Source organism: Vidua chalybeata, chromosome 12, assembly GCF_026979565.1.
Source record: "Vidua chalybeata isolate OUT-0048 chromosome 12, bVidCha1 merged haplotype, whole genome shotgun sequence".
Lineage (NCBI taxonomy): Eukaryota > Metazoa > Chordata > Aves > Passeriformes > Viduidae > Vidua > Vidua chalybeata.
Genome location: NC_071541.1, coordinates 8,006,718 through 8,030,966, shown reverse-complemented (window position 1 = coordinate 8,030,966; position 24,249 = coordinate 8,006,718). Strand labels below are relative to the sequence as shown.

General features: G+C 44.6%; 1 protein-coding gene and 1 long non-coding RNA gene across 2 annotated transcripts in view; one reads left to right on the top strand and one right to left on the bottom strand.

The window, feature by feature from the left end:
* Positions 1 to 204: 204 nt before the first annotated feature.
* Positions 205 to 10,322, bottom strand: LOC128794074 (uncharacterized). The gene is made up of 3 exons (XR_008432978.1): positions 10,176 to 10,322; positions 2,277 to 2,405; positions 205 to 1,755 (listed from the first exon to the last, which is right to left on the bottom strand). It is a non-coding gene; the product is annotated as an uncharacterized LOC128794074 (long non-coding RNA).
* PTPRG (protein tyrosine phosphatase receptor type G) overlaps positions 9,514 to 24,249 on the top strand; it is a 394,477-nt gene continuing 379,741 nt past the window's right edge. Inside the window, exon 1 of the mRNA XM_053953681.1 lies at positions 9,514 to 9,649. Within this exon, the coding sequence (XP_053809656.1) occupies positions 9,565 to 9,649 (85 nt within the window). The 5' untranslated portion in view covers positions 9,514 to 9,564. The remainder of the gene's footprint in view (positions 9,650 to 24,249) is intronic.

Genomic DNA, 24,249 nt, shown 5'->3' with positions numbered 1-24,249 from the left:
CAGTTGCACATTCCAGCTCCACAGATCACAAATTATTGTCCAGGTAATTGTATTGAAAGTGGTTCACATTCATATTCATAACTGCTAGGCCCCAAAAAAACCCAGAGAGTAATGAAAAATACTGTGGTCATTTCTCATACTGAGAGTGGCCTCTGCAGTAGAGAATGAGAGGTAGGAGGGGGTCCAATGAGGAAATAATAAAAATCAGCTTCAGAAAGTTTTTATTAACGCTGTAAATAAATATTTGCACAGAAGAGAGAAAGTTTTAAAATATGAACACACAAACACACTTGTGCATTTAACAGAATGCTTTGATTCCATATTGTAGTTCAGCTAAAAATTCTATGCCACAGAAAGCAGTAATTATTTCAGCTTTGCATATTGTAAACCTGGTCACTGTCATTCTTTCTTTGCCTCCACATGCCTCAGTGCCATTTTCTACAATCGTGGGGAGATTGCCTTGGCTCTCACTCAGCTGGCTGAGCTAATGCAATTCACAGGCCTTCAAATGTAAGCTTGTAAACTATTTAGTTCTTTTTCTCTCTAACAGCTTGTCTATTAACAGCTCATTGAATGGAGGAGGGAGAAGAAGCTAGTGAGAGCTCTCTTGGTATTGTTCAGCAGTGACCCTGGCTCTCTCGGATTGGTGGCCAGTGCTCACTGAACAGCGTTTGTCAGGACGTGTTGTTCTGCTGGATAATGGTGCATTGTGCGAGCAGCCGTCTGGATTAGTAGCAGGTAACAATAAGCTGGGAAAGTAAGTCTCCTGTGTGATATGGTAAGGTCATAAGAACGATTTATAAAAATCCAAGGGAATGTTCGTTAGGATGGCCTGAGTACTGCAAGAAAACCATGTTGAGAGATCCCTGTCTGAACTTCCCTCTGTGCATTGCTCAGGACCCTCACCAGCGCCGTGTCCTCCAGGTTGGGATGGACTTGGGGAATGAGGATGGCTCACTGCTGCAGGATTTTCAGGCTGTATGTCCACTGCTCATGGCCTGTGCTTACTGCAGGTGGGTTTTGTCAGGATACCAGGATCATTAAATCCTGGGACAGGAGCATCAGAGCCTGCCCACACCGTGGCCCGTGCCCACTATTCCTGCAGCTGTGTGGTGGAAGGCTGTGCCATCATTGCAATGAGAAATGCGATGACACAGGCCTGGCTCCTGCTCCAGCACTGCTGTTCCACTGCCGCTGGGAGATTCCGTGTCACGCCATGAGCCTGCCACACCCTCTGCTTTCCCAATGGATTACACAAAATCGCGAGTATTTTATTACTGATGGCTGAGATTTCTTTAACTTTTCTGAGAGTTCTACATGGCATCACCGGGCAAGCTGGTGGCTCAGCGTTCAGTGAAGAGAATCACGCTTGGCACAGATTTCTCCCCCTGCGAAAACCCCGAGCCGCCGTACTTACGGGCCGTTCTGTTATAGAAACAGCGTGTTTCCAGCTTTGTTTTTTGCTGTGCTAAGTGCTGCAGATCTCGTGTTATCTCCCAGACAGACTGACAAGGCGGCAGCACGGAGAAATCAGGTTTCCAAGGAGTGATTTATGAGACGCGAACTTGGCCGTGCGCGCATTGCGACTCCCCCGTGTGGCTCGAAGCCGCCTCCGGCTCAGCCCCGGGCTGGGACTGCCCGGGCTCACCCCCGGCAGCAAACGCGGCCCGGGGAACACTCCCGTGCTCAGAAGTGGCCATCGGTTTGCAATTAATATTGACCCCGAGAGAATAATGTCATTTTGTTGTGTTTCTGCTACAGAGGGAAAAAAAAAAAAAAAAAGGTGTAATAGTAATATTTGTAATATTTTACTAACTGTGATGCTGTGGGTGAAATTATGAGGTCTCATATTCCTTTGCTATTAATTAGTCTTAACAATTTCATTTTCAGTTTCCTTGTTCCCCATCAATGTGTCTTAAGATGATACCCTTAATAGATGCTAAAATCTATTTGGACATCATTAGTTATTTTAAAAATGGCATTATAAATTTGTGTGGACTAACATAACAGTTCAAGGTTCTAAACATGTTAGTTGCACTCCTCTTCAGGCCACTTATGATAAACATTCCCCCTTTTTAGCTTAGCTACAAAAGCCTAGTTTTCAGTCCAGAATTGAATATTTTTACCCAAAACCACACACAAAAAATATTACAGCTTCTGCTATTATCTTTTGTAGGTCTTATGTATATTTTCTTGGGCATGGGCCAGAGGAAGCAATTGTCTTCTTCCAAATTAATGGGTTTGACTCTGTCCCATGTTACACTGTCTCAAATTACCTGACAGCTGCATGAAGAGAGGTTAGACTAACACCAGCATAGACAAAGGTAGAATTGGGCCCAGTGTTTGTTGTGTTTATTAAAGTGTTTGTTGCTTTCAGGAACTTGGCATCCTCTTCTTCCATTCATCTGAAATCAACAAAAAGAGATGCTGAAATTCTAAAATGCTTTAAACCCTCCAACACTGTGGCTGTGAGCAGGACGCATTGTAACTACCAGACCTTGATGGCACGAAGATATGTATCACGAACATGAAATCTGGGCAGAAAAGATAAGGGCACAGCCTTGCCACACTCCCAAAGTAGCAAAACACTGTAGAAAGTAACAACTGCATTTTTGTGGTATTTGGTCACATCCCTCCTTGCATTGGCAAAACTTTGACTTGGACCCAAGTAGTTGCAGTTCCAGGAAAGTGAATGCCCAGTGGAGTTGTGCCCAGCTGCAGTGGATCTGTATTTGATGACAATTGAAAAGATGAATGAAAATCATTTTGGTTGCATTAGGGATGTAAGCTGTCAGGGATTTGGATTACTGCTTATACAACTTTTTGGATGGCATCTTTATGCTTCCAAGAAATCCCTTTTAGTCCAGGCATCAAGAGGAGACAGGATGAACTCCAAGCAAGAAACTGGAGTTTGCAGACAAGTAGCTCCTGACACTGGAGAATAAGGGAATGGAAAGCAAAAGTAGAGAAAACAAAGGAGACACTGTGGGTGTGCTGTACTGCCAAACCTCAGTGGCCTGGATACATTGCTGTTGTTTATCTATCTCCATCGGCGCTTATGGGTATGTATTGATCTCAATAACTCATGTCTGAGGGGTCACTGGGGCATCTGATTTTATCCCTTTCTTTGGGAGGTTTATTAATATTGACACTTCTTCATTTAATTGGGGCATTGGCTATGGAAGCCTTTTTTAATGGAATCATATTAGCTAATGTACTGCCTGTCCACACTTAAATCCAGAGTGCTTTACACAAGCCTATATTTGAGTAACTGCTTAATGTTTTAAGAAAAAAATACTCAAACAGCAAAGACACAGATATCTGAAACCAGAGAGGAATAGCAAAGACAGAACTACGCTGTAATATGCAATCTGAATTTCTCTGTTGCAACACAGGGACCCAAAATAAAGTAACAGTTACTTTTCCTGTACCTCACAAGTGTTATTTCTTTCCTTGTTCTGTCAAGGCCCTTCCTCCCCCCACCCTCCCACCAGGGGCTGCATTAGGTTCTGGAATGTAATTATTCACATCTGTACTAGCTCTTGTAAGACATTACCAACTAAAAAAGATAGCCAGAACATACAAGTTTGCACATTATCTTATTCCTGCAGTCAAAGAGCGTGTATCTCTGAACATGGGTATGGCAAATGATGCTCTTTAACTTTCTCGTCTTTCCTTAAACAGACTGGGACTCTCCTTCTACTTTTATAGAACAGATTTTTGTTTCTTGAAAGTGCTCTCCTGGGATTGACTAGGAAAGTGTTTTTTGCAGTCTGCTTGATTGGTCTTCATTGTGGAGCAATTTCAGGGGCCTGGCTTTGGGCACCATTTGCAATGGGTTTACAGCAGAAGGTCATGCGTTGTTACAGAGTCATTACTGCCTCTCCCCTTGGGACCACAGCACACCTGTGTCTTTACCCTTCACCAGTAGCTTCTGACACATCTTTCTGACATCTGTGCAGGAGGGCAGGGACCTATCACACTGACTTCTTTGGCAGAAATTAGCAGTGGACTGAAAGAGGGGAAAGGAAGAGCAGAAATTCCACCTTCAATGAATTTATTCATTCTCAGCTATTTTGTCTGTGGTTTTAATGATGTTTTGCTTGTAATGCATGAGGTCTTTAAAAGAGTAGGTATCTCATGATGATACTGGCTTTGTGGAGTCCAGGAAGACAAGGGGGCTGGAATGTGGACATGAAGATTGCTCATGGTAACTGTGTCTGTAACATGTCTAGATCCAGCACACCACACCCCTGCTGCTCCTTACAGCAGCTTATATTCAGCCTGAGTTCACACTGCCTGCAAACCCTGCCTGTCCTTGAGTCAACTTCACTGTGTAGAAAAACCTAACAGTTGCAGTTATCTCCCTGGCAAGCGGCACGATAGTGGAAAAACATCGAGCATGGATAGAGCCTTCTCACTCAAAGCATCTCTGCTTTTCTGCAACTGAGGATCCCAAGACTTTCATTGAACCCAAATAGTATTGGAACTATTTGCACCAATAATGGAAGACCCTAAGTCTGTTGTCTCATTAATTTCATTAATTCTGCCAATTCAATTCCCACTGAGTCACAGACAAGCAGGACAGAAAACTGGGTCTGTCATCTCACCCTCAGCTCTAGTCATGAACATGCTTGCTCTGCTCGCTGCCACACTGGTGATAGATTTTTATATTCTTCTCTTAACAGGAGAGGATTTGTGAATTAAACACTCACTCAGGGCCCTAGCAAGGTCGTACCACAGGAACTACAGCTGCTTTTGAAAGAGAAACTCGCTGCTGATCAGTCCTACCCTCCACACACACTTTTACAAACACAGCCATTTTGAGGCCGTTTCGGGAGACAAAAGAACTGTTTGACTTCAAGGTAAATTCGAAGTTTTCAAGTAGGCATCTCAGCATGTGACCAGTGTCTGTTCTGAGTTATTCAGCCTACGGCTACCCTAAGGTGGTTGCTCCTTTTTTAGAACACAAGAAAATAAATGTATTGGTCTTCCAAAAAAGCCTTGTGCAAACCCTGTGGGACACTTCCCAGCCAGGACATCTTGGAGTATCTCTCAAGTCAGTGCTCATTCCTGTCATGCTGGTAGAGCTGTAGATGTGCAGCCTGTAACACTTGCAGCAATCTCTGACCCACAGCCTATGTCTTGCCAGAGTTTGCATCACCCATTAATATTCTTCATACCTTTCGCTTTACCTGCATCTCTGAGTTCATTTATTTTTATATCTTCATAAATCAAACAACACAGCTCATTGCTATGATTATATTGAAGTAAAGCCCTCTCTTTTATCACAGCACTTTGCTTGCCCTCCACCTCTGGTTCTCAGCAGGTTCTCAGATGCCTTGTTAAGACCTTCAAAGCCTCACAGCATACTCTGAGAAGAATGCATCTGTCCTGAGGCCATGAGAAACTAATTCTGCAATAATTTATGAAACTCAGCGTCCTTTTTTCCCTTTCCATGCAAAGCTGAACTGGAACTAGGGCTGCTGAATTAATCTGAAAGTTTATACGTCACATTACTTATAATCTGAACTGTAGCTGCTTCTTCGTACTTCATGTTGAATTATCCTTTCAGGGCTAGATGCTCACCTGGTCTTTTCCCCACAGATTAACCATTCCAGTGAGGCTGGCTGTAAATAAAGGAAAATTCATCCCTTTCTTTCTAGTCACAAAAAGAAGTGTAACTTTGTCTATCTGAATTTTTTCTTTGATTTTTATTTCTCCAATCCTTTACATAGTCATTATAGATGTTAAGAAGCCTGTTTTTGGAAGTGATTAATGCTATTAATAATTTTCTAATTCAATAAAACCTCTCATCTTTGAACTCCTTGCAATATTTTTCTGCTTTCTTCAGCTTTTCACTAATTCAAACATATGACAAATACAACACTTTGTTTCAGTTTTCTATTATTTCTCATGTCTGATCAAATAAATTAACAGACTTTCATTTCTTTCCCAGGAGTCATGCCCGTATGTTGATGAAGGTAGCATAAAAATATTACTTGTTCAAACAGGAGGGGGGAAAAGAAGGATAAAAGTTATGTTTTATTCACTGTTCCAAGCAAACCAGGGCTGCTTGTCCCATTCCTCCCACCTTGACATCACCTGCTATGCTAACCATAAATATTGCAAGATTTGCAGAGCACTCATTGGTCTGGTTTAGCTGCACTGGGGTATAATGTCCCCTTTCAATCCCTTCAATACAGTAGCAGTTATTTTAATCACGCCAGCCACAGTACCTCAGTCGCTGGGAAGAATCAGCTGTCCTATCTGATGTGGCTGCTCCACAGCCAGGCGGCCCCAGCCCAGCAGAGCAGCATCCTGCTAATGCAGTTTGCTGTGTTTGGGTAGTTAAAGATCCGTCTGCAGGCCAATTTGTACCTGTGTATTGTTGATAGACAGCGTGCCTCGGGCACAGAGATACTGCATGCAGGAAATGGATTCTCATTTAACCGTGTTTAATTTTGTTCTCTGCATCTCCATCATCCATCTTTCCATTTCTCTGCCCACCCAAATTGCTAATGCAAAACAAAGCTACTTCTGCCACCACAGCTCCTAAAGTGATGTGTGACGATGCAATGATTGATTTCCCACTCCAGGAAAAGTGGGTCATTGTACATGTTGTACCACAGCAGGCTGAACCAAGCTGGTCGTGCTGACAGTGGGCTTTTACAGATTTGTTTTAAGAAGTTCAGACCTGAGGCGACTACTGTGAATATCCAGCCTGAACACCTCTGGTTTTTGATGGGAGCTCTGCCATTCTAAAATCTTCCTTAGCAGCTTAGAGAGATCTGAAGTCATCTGTGCTCCTCAGGAGACACTACTCTGATTTTGCATTTTATATCTTACTTTCATGTTTGTGCCAAGAATGGAAAATGCAAAATTCCTCCAATTCCAAGATACGGGTCCAGTTTCAGGTTTGTCATTTTCCAAGAGAGAAAACCCTAAACGAATTTAAAAATATGTTTAAATATAAAATGGTGCAATTAACAGCTTTTCCAAAGGATTTTGAATTAGTGAGAAAAATACTAATTCAAACTGCTCTTTGAAAAGAAATCCACTGCTTTTACTCTTCTTTTGTGATACTGCAATAGTGTGTAATAACTTTTCTCATGTAATGAGACCTCTTGAAGCCCACTTTTAGATTGAAACACCTTAAGATTGCCTCTTATGATACCAGGGAGACATCATTTGAAGAGGCAGGTCTCAGTATTGGTGTAGAACCTGCCTCCCTATCTGCTGAAATAGAACAGCAAAGTTGCAATCAGTTGCTGAAAGGGGAATATTTTGCAGGTTTTTCTGAACAGCCCAATAAGTAACTGAGCCCAGATGTCACGGCAGAATCCAAAAGGTCAAGGCAGGAGGGGATTTGATTTTGACTTTCATAGGAAAAAAAAATCTCAAGAAAATTTGGCTCTTAAAATTGTATCTTTGTTTTTATAAGAGTTGAAACCATGTTCTGGGAAATGATTTAATGGACAAGTTGGATGAGACCTTTCTCCAAGGCCTATAAATTTTTGTTCTGCTTTAGACAAATCCATACACAAGTACCTTCTCTAATTTTTGCACACCCCAATGGGTAGTGTCCTCAAGGGCAGAGAATATCTAATCAGGTCCTTAAATCCTTACACTTGAAAAATCCCTACTGGGATGAGCAGTTTTGGCCAATAAGGACTGCACTTTTAACTTCCAACTGTGATTTTTGGCAGTCATTACCTGGTATGTGGGGAGAAAGTCAAAGGCTACAAATGTCTCCTGATGAGGGGCCCTTTGGATGCAGCATAATCCACTGCCTTGGCATCTTGTGCTGAGTGGGGTAAACCTGGATGGACACAAAAGCACTTGCAGACAGTGCTAATTACCTGAGGGCTCTGCTCTAGTGACCCCTAAGCTGAGGAAGGGGGAGAGAAAATCACTGCCATTCCACAAATGACTTCTGAATTTTCCTACTCTGTTCCTCCTCCTGCCGACCATCTCCTCTCCTCTGGAAACACCACAAATGTGGAAGGTTTGCAGGTAAGTGAAGAGGAGCATAGCAAATGACAGAGCCAGAGCTGAGCACACTACTCGCTGATAAACCTGGCCAAACCCTTTCCTTTCTGAAACTGAATCCTGGAATGAATGTAATTAACGAAGAAACAGACAAAAACTACCACCGAATGAAATTTAAACATCAGCAGACCACAGCACAGCCAGGAAATACCAAGTACAAACAACCTTCCCTTCATCCTGGATTCACACCATTTTCTGCTTCTGTTTCCTGTGCAAAATTATCACCCATTCAGAAACTGCCGACGAGGCGTGGAGGGGTTGTGGATGCAGAGTGGCTTGGGACAGCCTTCATCTGACTTTACAGAAGCATCAAATAATTATCTCATTTTGAGGTGGCTCTCTGGAAATACGTAGTATAATGCACGATATTGGGAAAAAAATTAGCAATTTTGTGGGATGCTTCCAGCAACACCCAGAATGATGAGTATTACTGGGGGAGGAAAAATCTATGTGATTCTGGGGGTACTGGGGGCGGAGGTGTCTCTTGCAGTACCCAAAAAGATATCTATCACTGGAGGAGAACAAAATTTGTATGATTTCCATGAGGATTTCTGGAAATACCCGGGCACAGCACTGAGCTGTGCGATTCTGTGGGGGACAGATTCGAAGGGGATGTGAAACTGCGTGGTCTTGGGGCGGGGAGGGGGCAGCACACCGAGCGATGCACAAAAGTAGAGGGGGACCACGAAGGACAGGGCCCCCTCGCAGCACGCACCGGGGGGCGGCATAACGAGACAAGTAACTTCCAGCAGGCACCGCCGGGGCGAAAGCGCGGAACCCGAAACTGCAAACGGCGAATTTCCGCGGCTCGGCGACACACCGTCCCCAACCCCGCCGCTGCCGGCGGCGTCCTCCACAAATACACGCACAGTCGGCGGGGCGGGAGCGTGCACGGGAGCGGGAGCGTGTACACGAGCGCGCCCCCGCCCCGCCGCCGCGGCCGCTTTAAGGGCGGCGGGGGCGCGCCGCCGGGGCGCCCGGCGCGCCGCCGCCTCTCCTCGCCTCGCCTCGCCGCCGCGCCGCGCTCTCTCTCCCTCTCTCTCCCTCGCCCCGCTTTAAAGTCTCCGCCAGGATCCGGGCTCGCCCGCCACTTCCTGTACGGCAGGATGGAGCGCGCCGGGGCCCCGGCTGACCGCCGCCCGCCCGCCCGTGCGCGGAGGCGGCTGTGAGCGCCCCGTCCGCGGCATGCGCGCCCCGCCGCTGCTGCCCGCCTGAGCCGCGCCGCCCCGCGCCCGCCGAGCCGCGCGGGGGGGTCCCCGCGCCCCGCCGGCGCTCGTCTCTGTCCTCCCCCTGCCCGCGCTTGGGGGGATTTTTTTTTTCCCCCGTAGAGGAGGCGAGCAGGAGCCCCCCGCTTTCTCCCGCAGGAACAGGGGTGCGGGGAGAAACTTATTTTCAACAAGTTTTTTTTTTTTTTTTTTTTTGCCCCCTCCCCCCCCCCCCCTTTTTTTTTTGTCCTCCCCCTGTGTGTTAATTATTTTAGCCCCTTTCCCCTTTCGATGTGCGGCTTTGGACATGCGGAGGCTACTGCAACCGTGTTGGTGGATCTTTTTCTTGAAAATCACCAGCTCCGTGCTCCATGATGTGGTGTGCTTCCCCGGTGAGTGAGCGCGGCGGCTGGGGGGGCTCCCAGTGCCTCGTCCACACGTGTCCGCGACCCCCGTGGGGAGCCGGCGGGGCACCCCGCGGGCGCGGAGGATGCACCAGGGATCGCGGGGCCCCTTTGCCGGGGCGGCCCCAGCGTTGGGTCTCCTCCCGCTCCACAGCACTCTCCGGGCTGCGGGCTGCGCTGCCCGCGAGTGGGGCCGTGAGCGGAGCACGGGCTCGGCTCCGCGCTGCCGGCGCGGTGTCCCCGGTCTCCGGTGCATTGCAGCGCCCGGCGGCGTGGGGCGGGCGCGGGTGGGGGGGGGTTCCTTGCACGCTGCTCTTCTTTCGTGGGGCTGCCTGGAGCTCCCTTTGTGCTGCGGGACCGCCGCTCGCCGCCCCGAAAGGCAGCGTGACTCCGCGCTCCGACCCCGCGTCGCAGCCCCCCGGTTCCCCCGCCAGAAACTTCGCGGTGCGCGGGTCCCTGCCCTCCCCACCCCACTCGTGTCCGCGGTGGGGGTCTCGCCGTGCCGCGTGCTGACCTTGGCAGGGCGGGGGGGAGTCCCGCGGGGCTGCGCGCCCGCACCGCACCGGGGCCAGAGCTGTGCGGCCACCACCGCGCACCCGCGGGAGAGGGGTTCCGCGGGCGGGGGGCACTCGGCGAGCACCGTACAGCTCTCCCCCGCTCTTCGAACCCCACGGCCGGTGCCTGTGTATCGCTTCTCGCCCCGTGTCGAACCGCAGGGCTCGCGTGTGACGGGGCCGGGGGGGCTCTCGCCCGCCCCGCGCCCCGCGCTGGGACGCGCGGCCCCGCCGCTCCCCCCGGCCCGGGGGAACTCGCGGGGCTCGGGCTCCCGCCGCCTCCGCGGTGCCCGGGCCGCCCGCCAGGGGCGCTGTGGCGCCGCCGGCGCCCCCGCGGGGCGCGCGCCCCTCCGCCGGCGCGCAGCGCGGGCCCCGCCCGGCGCGCTCCCGCGCCGCGCGCGCGCCCGCCGGGACCCGCGGCCGCTCCGAGCGCCCCGGGAAGGGCCGGGAGCCCCGAGCGATCCCGGGGTTTGTTTTGCCCTGCGCTCCCTCCCATCCCTGCGGGATGCCCCGGGGGCAGCGCGAGCCCCTCTGCCGGGGAACTGCCCCCACCGCGGCTTCTCCCGTCCTTGCCCTGGGCTCCTGAGCCTGCCCGGCTTCTTGGCCGCGGCCAGGTGTGCGAGAGTCAAATGAAATAATTAAATTCTGGAGGTTCTATAGGAACTTTCACTTATGTGGTTTTTTTGGTTTTTTAATTTTTTTTTTTCCTCATTAAAAAAAAAAAATCTTCCTGGAATACCCTTTTTTTTCCTAACACCAAATGCAGAGCTAAGCAGATAGACCCATCCCATTCCTTCCAGCAGCTTCTCACATGGTAAAATGATTTGAAGCAAAAAGAAACTAAGTTTGGGAGAGGGTTAATATCTCTGCAGCTTTTGACGAAACATTTATCTTCTTTGTATTGATTTCTTCTCAATTTCAGCCCTTGGAGTGATGCCTTTCTCTCTGGTTCTGATATATATTGTATAGTAATTACATCTAGAAGGCAGGCTCCAGGAATGCTGCAGGAAAACAAGCCCTGATGTTGGCTTAATATGACAGTATTGCATGACTTGCTGATTTAGATCAGCGATGTTTGAACCAGATAATATTTGCATTATGGTTCGAATATGAAGATGGATGCAAGCAGAGGGTAGTAGGACGCTTGCGGAGTGTTGGTAAACTCTTTAATGCCAGAAGCCATAAAACAGCTGTGTAATACTCGGGAATGTTTCAGGGCTGTTCCTTGCTAAAGGTTTGCCTGGAAAGCAAACTATTTTCCAGAAAGGCTTTTATGCCTTTAGTTTTTGTACAGCACTACCATGTTAGACCTCGATGCCTGAGCTTTCCTGTGAAGAGCAGCAGTACCTGGTGTGCGTGCAGCCGAGGGGTGTGAGTGGAACGTCCTGATAAACGGGGACACCTCACGCTCTGATCCCGCACATCAGAGATGCCCGAGGCAGGAAAGCTGCAGGGAGGATCTCTGTGGGCTATAACAGGACATTGGTGCTGACAACATCCAATGGCAGATCATCGGAATTTGAGTTGGCAGGGAATCCCGGCCAGATATTAACCATTTACTATCTACCACAAATGCTTCTGTACCTTTTCATAGCATTTTCTAGAGGGAATTAAAGAAGGTATTTGTCAGCTTGGTTTTAATTTGTAAGCATCCTTCTTCCTTCTGCTTCATATCTAGCTCCCTTTAAATAGAAGAGAGGTCACTACTTGTTTTCTCCCCTGCAAATCACTTTACTTTGTAAGGAAACATGGAGGCTATTCTTTTCTTTGTTCAGTAACAATAAATGAACCATGTAGAAAATAAGTCTTTGCAGTATTTCTTTGTTAGTAATAGGGTTTCACTGTTTAAGTAGGTATTTTTGTTGTTGTTGTTCCTTTGGTTGCAGTAAGAGAAAGGAGTCGCTCTGGCAAAAAAATACGTGGGTAAGGGTTTCCTCTTTCTGAACAGTTTAGTGCATTTCTCTGTGGGCTTGTCACTGGTAATTGCATTGGTTAATAAATCAAACCAAGACAAGGTAAGAGAGGTTGTTTCCATGGGGTCTGTTTGCTCATTAATCTAAATTCACAGTACCAAAAATCACTAAGACATAAATATTAGCATTAAGGTGATATCCTTACTATCTGATTTCTTGGTGCTTTGCCAAGAGAGGGTAAATATTTTTTTGTAAAGGCAGAAGTACACATTTGTGCAGTTCTTAGCTCTTCTTTGACATTCCTGTCGTCTAAGGAATGACAATTGCTACCATTTTCTTAGGCTGGATGCATAAATAAAAGTGATTTTCTTGAGTCTAGATTAGCTCTTTGGTAATGAATCAAATTGTTGCTAACCTGGCAACTGCCTAAATGGCTTTAGATTTTGAGTCTTCCAAGATCTGAGCTGAGAGTTAATTTTGAATGTAACTGTCTTCTGCTTGGAGGAAAAATTATACTGGGAGCTATGCCTTATGAACTAAGTAAATACTTCTTCAGATATATTTAAAGGTACACAGAAAACTGGCTTTGTCTAGTAAAGACTTTGCAGAGGAAGGTGCATTGTGCACGTAGAGAAATACGGAATGTACAGGAGAGGGCCCTCCAAGACTTTATTTAGTCCTGTGGCTTTTATGAAGATGACACTTCGTACATTTTAATTATCCCTTATTTTCAGTGCTGTTTCAAAACATGTTACAGGAAGTTGCTAATGGAGTCCTTGCAGATAAAGACAGTCAAGTGAGCCTTCCCAGGCTGCAAGAGCTGAGCTTGTGATTTGCTTCTTGCGGGGGAACTCCAGGGAGAGCTTTGCTGTCCCTTAGCAGGCTTGTGGTTAACGGGGCCTGGACCCAGCTTGCAAAAGTCTTCGAGCAGTCACAGGAGCTGTCTGTGCTAGCAGCCAGAGGAAGAGCTTCCTAAAGTTGGGAGGGAGGAAGAGGCATCACAGAAGGAAAGGATTTTAATGCTTTCAAAAAAAAAAAAAAAGAAACACAATTTGAGGGTAACTGGAATTTCCTCACCAATACTGCAATATCTACAAAGCCTGTATCCAGGCTGGGGATGTTGCTCTGCTTGGAAGGACAAGGAGGATTTTTTGCCTCTATGTATGAGTTAGGATTTCTTTTATTGCTCTCCTATCCCCTTTACCCTCTCTTTTTTGTCTAGGAAAGGAGGATGTAAGGGTTTCTGATCCTGTTCAGAAAAGGGGTGTCTTAGAGCCATGATGAACTTCTGTGAGTCAAGCAGAGATGTCATGTCCTTCACCTGTCCCACCTGCATCCACACTGGAAACCTTTGTGGAACAAATAGATCCTGCTTGGTACCATAAAAAATCACTGGAAACCACCTATTGATTCAGTAGGGTGATGGTTTCACTCCCAGTTTCTGGGTCTTTGCAGGGACAAGTGTTGGCTGTACTGTTATCAAGTTCTGCAAGTTTAAGTTGGAATTTGTTTTCAATTACAGAAAAGACAGCTAACAGCTCTATCCATCTTATAATCAGTGCTCAAGGACTAACATACTTACAGTTTTCTGAAATAAATGTTATTAAAGTTGACTCTAATTTAAATGTACAAGTTTCATGGTTAAATTAAGGAATGACTTCAAACTATTAATCTCAACTGTCCTTGGAAAAAAGTGCTAATCATTTGGTTGCTGCTTTTTAGCAGCCAAATGAACATGTGGCATGATGTGCTCTGAAGCCTAAGGATCTAGTAATAACACTGTACTTTAGCTAATATATAACTTTAATCGGAGAAATTATGAAAAAATGAGCCTAATTTCTGTTTGCCCAAGTTATTGTGCCTCCATTTTTACTGAGCTGCTCCTGTGTGTTGATGAAATTGTAATTGTTTATGTTTATGTGCCATGCTACTTTAAGTTTCATTCTAAACAACAATTCTTAAGTATTTTAGGAAGTGAAGCTTATCCGACAAATGTTTTTAAAAATATGGAGTCATCTGAGGATTTAGTTATACACCATATGGGTTAATTTATGGTTTATATATTCCTTCTGGGGACTGCTTGCTGCTTTAAGTGTCTAAGTATCTTTATCAAGTTTTCCCTACTTCATGAGGTAAACCCATGTCAGTGTTTCCTCCAAGTGAAAACTGTGGATCTGCATCTTCTTGCACAGGTTGATGGGAACATAACTTCACAGATTGCCATGTACAGCCCAATTCCACCAGGAAGTATCACTTTTGTGAACACATACATGGGTTGGAAGCAAAGCAGAGAAGGAAGATCTGCACTAATGCACCCTTTCATCCTAAGCAGAAGAACCTGGGGTGTGGCCAACTGGAGGTGCCCAACTAGAGAATAACTTTTGACGAAAGCAACTAGTTTCCACATTTGTGTGTCTGTAAACCTTTACAGGAAAAAAAAAAACCAAAAAACAAAAAAACAAAACCAAAACAAAACAAAAAAAAACAAACAAAAAAAAAAAACAAACCCACAGAAAAATGATTCCTGAGTGCTGTTAATTTTTCCATTACTCAGTGTCTTGCCCTGGTGATCATGTTATCTGTATTGCAGGGTACACATGACTTGCCCCAGGGCAAGTCAAATTGGTTTCTTCCTTTCAGTGGTGCTGACAGGTCCTCCAGTGCTCCAAGGTGATCTCAGCCCACTTCACTGAGGACAAGTGTGCTCTTGAAGGAATCTGGGCTGCACTGGTTGTGTCTCCAAATGCTTGCATTTCAGTGTGCACTCATCTTCTTGAGGCACAGCTGCCAGGACACAGCAGATTCCAGCTTTATGCCTTGAGCTGTCACATATTTGTGGCCTAAGCAGAATCTCTTCCCACCCTCAAAGTGAACAGATGAATTAGGGAGCAGATTGCAAGCACAGCAATGATGCTGCTGAGATACTCCATGGATATTGCTGTTCTTGTCTCATTTTTCCTTTCCCCTGATACTACTCCTGGGAGGCTGGAGGAAGCAGTGGTGAGAATAAACTCCCTCCTTTGGAGGAGGAGGAGGAGTGAAGGCACAGGGCAGTAAGGGAGCTCAGAAGTTCATGCAGTCACTGTGTTTTGCTACACTGAATGGCTCGCTTTAGAGCAATTTGAATTAGTATTCAAGTGAACTATGGTTAAAGTAAATCAGTTACTGTATGGCCTTTTTTTTTTTTTTCATGTGGTTTTATTATGAATCTCCAAGTTTGCTTGGGAGTTGAAGTACTAGTGCTCTTAATTATCAAGTCATTTGAATAATGATGAACAATTTTCTAGAACTTAAAACATGTCTGCATCATGCACCTGCCAGCAGTACTGGCACATAAAATCTCAATTGATGTGGGTATTGCAGTTTTTCTATGCACAAATGCTGCAGTGGTGCCTAATAGATGTTTATCCTGTCCAGTGCCTGCTTTGAGGGGCTTTGCATTCATAGTGTGGGGGCCTTTCTAAAGAAAATCTAGGTATTTTGAGACTTGGATGCTTAGCTTAGGAAAGCTCCTTTGAAAAATCCTTTTCTCTGCTTGCAGCAATGTAATGAATGAAACCTTGAGCCCTGAAGAGCTGCAGTGGTATTTCGGAGCAAAATGCAGGATGTTATTTGGTCTTGTGGCAGCTGCTTTATTCTTTTTTTTGAAGTAAAATGTGCCTGTCTCTCTGACAGAGTGCTGTTAAAAGTTCTGTTGGGAGTCAGTTTATTCTGCTGACAGGAAAGGAAAGCTATCTGATAACTTCTCCCAGGCAAAGTGAAGAGTTGTTCAGTTTTTCCACACCTCACTCTTTCCATCTTCTGTCCTTGCAGGAGGCTTGCAAGAGACATAGGAAATGCTATAATACTTGCTTTAACCAAAGCAGTCCTTGCCCTTTTCTTGCTCCTATAAAAGTATCTACTCAGATTATTGTTTTTTAATCTGAAGTCTTAGACCTGGAGTTCCTTGGAGAGGTTGTCAGGCTGGTTGATGACCAGTGTTGGTTGTCTCAGAGTGGAAGAGAACTTCGGTGTAAGAAGAGGTGAACACTGAATAAGCAGGATGTGGTGGTAATGTTGTGCCAATGCGCTGTAAAAGTAATTTTTCTACTGCAGAGGTAAATAGAAACAGTTCTGTCCTGGCCCATGTTGATGGTCCTCAGCTGAAAGGAAATTACTTTGTTTTGGTCTCTACATTTCTTTGGAACAAGAATGTCCCTGAAGTAACTCCCATCACTGAGAACTGCTCTCTACCTTTGTGTCAAGTTTGGTGTGCTTAGAAATGCTTCTCTGAATAATCTTTTTTCCCTTTCCCCACCTCCCCTCTCACCTTCTGGATTTTACAAGAATTTGGTTTGTATTTTAGAAGGTAGTGAAGTTTGTGATGCATATCTCAAAATAAATAGGTTTTGACAAAGAGCTTTTTAGGGCAAGTTTAGTGAATTTATTTTTTGTCGACAAATGTTTCTATTAAACCTCTGTTTAGCGGCCTCAGTGTGAGGCTTGTGTCCAGGCATCCCTCCCCATTCCCAACCCCCTGGAAACAATAAAGATACCTAGTAACTTTCAAATAATTAAGTGCAGATCTACATTGCTATCAAAATTGAGTTTAAAGAATAAATTTTTATAGACTTCCATTGGCATTTAGATTACTAAGGTGCTTTTAGACTTCTGGAGATTATGGTATAGATTTACTGCAGTCAAAGTAGAAATGAGGGATTGTGCAGCGTGTCTGTCTTTTAAACATTGCATCCATTCACTGGATAGGCAGAGAGAACCAATTGAAAGTCTCTTCTTGTTGGCCTCCATTCTACTTGTAGGTAGTTGACTTATTATTGTTACAGTGCAGTAGCTTGTGTATATTGTATTTAAATCCATGCTTTAAATGCAACTAAAATTTGCCTGTTGACAGCAGTTGCATCATATTTTAATTGGTGAGAAGTGCTAATGGAGTGTTCAGGTTCTAAAATTAGTTGTTTATTTTTCCTTCTTTGCCCAAGGGTTTTGCATCAGATTATATGGTTTCTGTATAACTGTTTGTGTTCTGAAGTGACACCTTTGTACAGTTTTAGCTATTTAAGTAAGTGTTAAAATTTGTGCTCAGTGACAGCAGTTTCAGAAACTGTGACTTTTAAAATTGTTTCTTACTACATTGTTTATGCATTGCAAAGCGCTTCCCTCCTGTTTACTGTGAATTAATTCATTGTTATATTTGCAAACTGGGGGTGCAAAATGTGCAAGTTCTGTTATTTCTTCTCTTGGTGCAATGGCAGATCCTCAGCTGCTGCACACCATCATGGCACGACTGCTGCTGCTGTTGCTGAGACAGCTTTCACCAGGTGAGGATTTGTCCCATATCCCTCATCATGACATCATTCTGAAATACAGCTGTGCTTGTTATTGTCAATATTCCCTTTGGGTGGCCTTGTGTCAAAGGGGTGCTGTATTAATACTGTCTTTACACTTCTCTGAAAGTTTTTCTTTTACCATGTGGTGAAATGTAAAACCGCCTCCAATATGAGTCTGCCTGTGGTGAAGCAGAGATGTCCAGTCTGTCCGTTCAAATTCTGGCTTTCTGGAGGATGCTTTATGATATGTATCAGTCCTTGGAATGCTTTATCATATGTATCAGTCCTCAGAATTGTTGTCAGTTGTCTTTTTTAAATCAATTATTTGTGTGGTGCCCATTTTGAAATTATCCCAAACTTCTTTCTATGAGCAAAGTAGTTACCAAAATAAATAAGCCACCAAAAAAAAGTGTTGCTTAAATTATTGAATATCAAACTATATATATACAACTACTTTAACAACTGTCTCTTATCTGTTTCCCTCTTCCCTACTAGTTTAAAGAGCCCTCTGATATTTTGTTACCGTGGGAGTACTTCCACATTAGGATAAAACCATGTTACAATGTCCTGATTAACCCTTTGACCTGAGCCTCACAAACCCTTTGCCATGAAATTTTATCCAGTCCTTGAATAATTTTTTGTCAGAGTATTTTTTTTGTCCTTTTCTCTAGGTTTTTTTCTTTTTTTTAGAAAGGTGCATACCAGAACTGAACACTGATCTTGTTCATATTAGGTATGTGCAATGCTATTGCCCTTTCTGTTTGTCCAGGGATTTTCAGTGGCCTATTTTTCTGGTGCAGCAAGGAAGCTCATGTTGATTGTTTGCCTAGTATGACTTCTAGATCATTATTGGAGTCAGTGCTGAACAAAATACTCTGCTGTTCAGTGGATGTGGCGTGGATCACTGATTCTTAGGGCTTCTAACGTTACTTTCATAAGCTCTTCAAATTCATCTTCTTTCCCCTTTAATTTTTTTTTTAAATGTGGCTTGAATACTGCTATAAAGGGAATTTTAGAAATAGAAAGAAAGGCTTAAGTCCTCTGCAGTCTTAGTGTCTCTAAGATAATTTCTTCTGGTTTTGTTTGTTTCCTTTTTAAGCCAAATAGTTTTTAAGGGAGTAGCAATCTGTGCATCCTTTTAACAGTCCAGGTGATGTGGAGTTATCAAAGCCAGGCTTTGACTTCTGTCAGACACGGTACACTGGAGGTTTCACAGAGCTCCAGAACCTGCCTGTGACCTTCTGGCCACACTTACCACCCTGGTGTGATGACCCAAGATGAGCTCCATCACACTGGAGTGGGTATTGCAATGTGGGTGCAATCCCAAGGAGGCAGTGCTTTCCCAGGAATGTGGGAGGGTTTGCCATGTCCATACCCTCACCCTGTTACTGTTAATCGTGCTGCTGGTTTTGGTAGAAAGTGTTTCTTTTCCTCCTCTGCTGGAAGTGGGTGGGGGGACTGGATATTGAGCTGGATATTGTTTGCAAGAATTTCGATCTGCTCTGTTACTGTGCTGCTGTTCCATTAGGGTGCTGTAGGCACAGTTTGTGGGGATTGGGAGTGGGGCTGGCCCAGCCTCACCCCCAATGGGTCCAGCTGTGAGAAGCAGGTGAGCAGCACTGACAGCAATGAGCCATGGAGTGCCCAGGGGCACTGACCAATCCCAAAGGGAACAGAGGGCACACAGGTGCCATGCATCAACATGAGGGTATAAAAGGTTCTGCTGAAGAACAAGGAGGGCAGATGCTTGCAGCCTTCTGAAGTGGTGTGGTGTTACTCTGTATGGGCAGACACATGAAGCCTTCTGATGAGGTATGGTGTTACTCTGTTGGGGGAATACTTAAAGCTTTCTGAAATTGTGTAGTTGGTCTCTGTGTACTGTGGTCATCTCAACTGTGACAGGTGGCCTCCCTTGGATGCTTTTAGCTTTTTACCTTGATTGTGTCTGATTAGCATCGTGTATCAAATGGTGAAAAACCAGCCCCTTCTCCCTCAACTGATACTATCTGTGAAGAGCCTCGGATATGCAAAGGTATGTGAGAAGGTGGAAAGATATTTATAACTAAAGGAGAGAGGGAGACCTGCCTTCCAAATATAGGAGCCTTCACAAAAAATAGAGAAGACCTGAGCTGAACCTACCAGGTAATGTTGGCTCAAGTTCTGGTGTGCTGAAAGGATCATAAATCATGCTTGATTGATCCTGATGCTCTGATGTGCTTCAGGCAGGCCCTGGCAGTGCATGCTGTCTGGAGAGCAGAGAAGAGTGACCAGGCAGTTTGCCAGGAAGGTTTTAATTAGCCTTTAACAGGATGGGCTGGATGGCCATCACCAAAAGTCCCTTCTAGTGTTGTTCTGTGCTGCACACACTGTTCCTGTGCACCCTGAGCCCTGCTCTGTGTCCGTGCTGGCTCTGGAGGCTGGAGTGCAGAGGAGCAGAGTTGCTGCAGCCTGGCAGACTGGAGGTGCAGGCTCCTGTGCTGTGCAGGGATGAGCAGCGTGGTGCTGATTCTGGGACTTGCTAGAGCGTGAAGCCTGTGAGTAATGGTAATGGGAACGTATTTCAATTTGTAACCCATTCTCCTGTATCAAGATTGGACTACTTCTATTCTGTTCCACATGTGCATCACTTGGGGAAACATGCTGATAGTACTAAACATTTAATTGCTTCTCTTGATTTTATTTGTAAATTAGAATCTAGAGGATGTGTGAGAAAAAAACCCCAGAGCTTAATTGGACAACATTTTAGAGTTGCTAAAGAAAAGAGAACGTAGCTCTGCAGCTTTTGGAGCTGAGAGAAATGCAAACTTTCTTATTGATCCATACATATGATATCATATTTTAACTACTGTCTAAACTGGAGGTCATCTCTGTTCTAGATTGCTTAAGAATCTGTCTATCTTATCACATCTTGTACTCATTTATAGTTGTTTCCATTTCTGGCTTTGTTGGAGAGACAGCTAGTGTTTCAACCTAAATTAAAATCAATAAGAAGCAATTTCGTTTGTTTTTTAACTACTAGAGCAGACTTTTTTTTTTTAGTGAGTCTCTGTATGTTCAACTAAGTCACTTGGTTTTTTCCATCAAGATAATTGCCAGGCCTCATTAATTCCTAATTTTTGCATATGTAGGAATTGGTTTATTTTCCAATGTACCGAACAAAATGTCAAATATGATTTAAAAATAAGCACTTACTCTAAGTCATCACTGAGAAATAAATGCAGTAAAAAATACTTGGCAGTTAGAAGTAGTTTAAAAATATCTTGGGGGCTGTAGTGAATGTTGAGACCCTGGAGTCCTGCACTGGCAAAGCAGCTCAGGCTTTCCCTGGCACATTTGGGCAGTGATCTGCAGGGATGACTTCCAGTGGAAAAAGCAGAGTCTGGGTCTCTGTGCTTTCAGTCTTTGGCTAGGATATTTCTGCATTATGCCAATTCATGTAAGAAGCTGTTGTGTTGTCAGCTGGCTTTTACCCCATAGCCAGCAGATTGCCAGCAATAACAATTACCCTGAGTCAAATTCAGCATGGAATTCACACTGCAGCAGTGCTGGGGCTTCCCAGGTAAGGCAATGGTGAGCCATCATGTGCTGTTAGAGAAAATACCTGACGGCAGTGCTCTGATGAAATGTCCAAAAGAGGAAGTGTTGCTGCTCTCCTGAGTTGATCACAGGGTGATCAGGGTGACAAGGAAATCATCCTTGGTGGTTTGCTGGAAAAGTAAATGCCTGTATTTTTATGGGGTGGTTCTTTGGCTTGCTATGATCTTGCTCAATGCTTCTTGTAATTTAAGAAATGTTGAAGAATTCCTGGAATGCTTAATTCTGAATGCAAGAACCTTTACTTGGTCTAAACCTTATTTCCTGTTTGACCTTCCTTTGAAGTGCCTACGTGTTATGAGATATCTGTTACTTTAATTTCTTGGGTTCATTTTTCTCTCACCTTTTCTTTTCCTTCTGCTTGCTTTGATTCAGATATGTTCATGAGTTAAGGAAGAGGGCAAACCAAGGGCAAAAAAAGGCAGATCTGGCTACCTTGGTAATCAAAGCAAGCGACTATTCTCTTAAGTTAACAGCTGAAGTAGTGTTTTGTAGGAACAAAACAAAATCAGTAACTAGATGACATGATGAAGAGCACATTTCCTTCACCCTTGGAGGCAGCATAGGAGTTGTGTGTGAATTTCCTGAATTTGGTAACAAAACAGCAAATTAGTTAACTAATAACTTAAAACCACACAGCAATTCATCCTTATGTGCCAAAAACCAGCTGTGTTTAAAAATACATAAGCACACCTGGGATCCAGGGATGTAAGGTAAAAGTGACTTGTCCACACACTAGTGACACCTATCCTAAGAATCCCAAGCCATGGTTCACTGTAAGGAGTAATACATCACAGCACAAACAGATGCTCTGCCAAAAAGGTAATTAATACTTCGTGTCAAGCACTATCTGCATGTACTATTTTCCTTATTTCATGCTATTAAGCAGTGTGACCTTTTCTCTTTCAACAATTAGTTTCCAAGGTGAAAACCAACTTAGGAAGAAAATTAACTTTTTTCATTGGTTCTGAGGAGTCTTATAACTTCACAGTAATCTTGATTACACCTTCACACTGTACAGTTTTGACTTCTGTCTTTATCAATAACTCTTCATTCCTGTAGTTTGAGATTGCATTCCCCCCTTCACTCCTGTATTTGGGAGACATGATCTGCATTGTGGGTGCAGAGACAGATGAGGTTTCTAAGATGCTCACTGTCAATGAGTAACAACTCCACCTTGTCTCATTTGCACTCTATTAGTAACAAGTTCACTTGCTAAAAAGCTGGCAATCAGGACAGAATTACTGATGTGCCTGACAGTTGTGCTTTCAGTTGAACTGAGGCTATGAGCACTTCATTTATATAATGAAGCAGTGCTCTTTCTTTGCAGAACCAGGTGTTTCTAAACTATGTATGCTATGAGACATAGGTCTTACAGTTTGGTTTTTAGAGTCTCTTTGCTTCTGACTTGCCTTTTTGCTTCCATTTGTGTCGTAAAGGCCATCCTGGAATTTGCTACTTTCAGTTGGGTTTATTGGACATTATGTTGAAGCATGTGGGCCTCACTGAAAGTGTTCTTTCTTGGTGAGGTGGACATTAAATAGATGGCTTTGGTGAACACTTTTCTACTGGCTGGCTGGGGCATGCAATACTGAGTGAAATAAAGGATCAAAGCCAGGGGTAGTGTCCTGTCTGCTCTGGAAAGCTGATGAACTATCCAGTGCTTCCCTTGGTGCCTTTCACTGACTTTTGTTGTGATTGATGCAAGCAGCATCAGCAAAAACTGGACCTTTCTGCCTGCCCTTGCTGTCTGTAGACATGTGCTCTGTGAGAGGCCTGCTCACTGTTTGTGTTTTATGATGTGACTCTGTCCTGCCTTCCAGGATGACACTGCAGTGGTGCCAAGGTGGCTGTGAAGGAGCTAATGCTGTGGGTTTGGATATATAACAAAAAAGAGCTACAGAGACCTTTCAGCTGGACTTTTAAGGATAATGCAGTGTTATTGTCTCTAGTATTTGCAGCACCTCATAGAAATACCTTAGACTGAAGAATTGTATATTACTCAGAACTATCAATAACTTCAGAGAGCTGCTTTGCTATTCCTTTGTCCTTTCATTCTTGTCTGTCTTCCACTCATGGTTTGTTCTGGTGGTCGCTGCTCTGTGGTTCTTCTGATTGTGTTTGCAATGTGGGCTTTGGAGTCGTTCTCCTTGGCTGCAAAACCAACACCCAGCAGGAGGCGAGTGCTGCCTTCCTGAGCACTGTGCTGTCCTGGCTGTAGGTATTTGCCTCTCATCTGCAGGAATCCTGCCATTGGGACTGGGGGCTCCTTTCCCTCTCTGGTGTAGCTGGGCCTTTACACTCAGGCAGGGTTTGCTGCCCAGCCCCTAGGTGGGCTGCAGGAGGAGTTTGGGTTCCTGGATGCATGGCTGTGGGTAGCTGTGTCATCCATGCCCCTGGAGCTGAGCAGCTGGAGCACTTTTCCAGACACTGGACCTGATTTCTCAGATATTTATCATCTCTGGTAAGGAGGATGCTCTGATGCTCTTGGATCACTGTCTGATACTGGAGTAGGTTTCTTCCATTAGTAAAGCAGTAGGTGGAATATGGAATAGAACAAATATTCAGCAGATATTGTAGCAGTGGAGTAGAACTGACTTTTCACTGGAGATTCATCACACCATTGCATAAGTAGTTTGGATTTTTTCTTTTTAAATATAGTCCTGTCCAACCAAGTAATGAGGCTGTTTTATAGGGCAGGAAACCTCTTTGGTGTGTGATACTGAAGGTAGAGGGCCTTGTGATTCCTTTGGCTGAAGTGGCTTTTGCTATTACTTTTCTGTTGACTTTGAAGCCAGAATTGCAAGTGTCCAAATAAAAACTGGTAACACCTGTTAATTTTGCATCAGGGTTGAAGTGGTGGAGAAAGGCTACATTATGTAGAAAGAGGTAGTTGGTTACACAGGCTTATTGGTTTTGGTCTTGAAAAAAGTCCCCCTTCAGGCAGTGGAGATTTCTACCTTGAGTGTGATGGTGCAACATCAGATGAAATCTGACTGATTTACTGCAATGTTGACAAGAAAAAACTTACCTACCACAGGCTATATTGATAGAGGACAATGATATGTCATTGCAGTTTCTTCCCTGAAAAGCTACAGTGGCATTGATGTTTTATAGTTTACATGTTGCTTCATCAGTTTGGGCAGTTCATGTCATGGAAGGGAAATGTGTGGAGATTGCTTGTTTTCAAACACTGATGC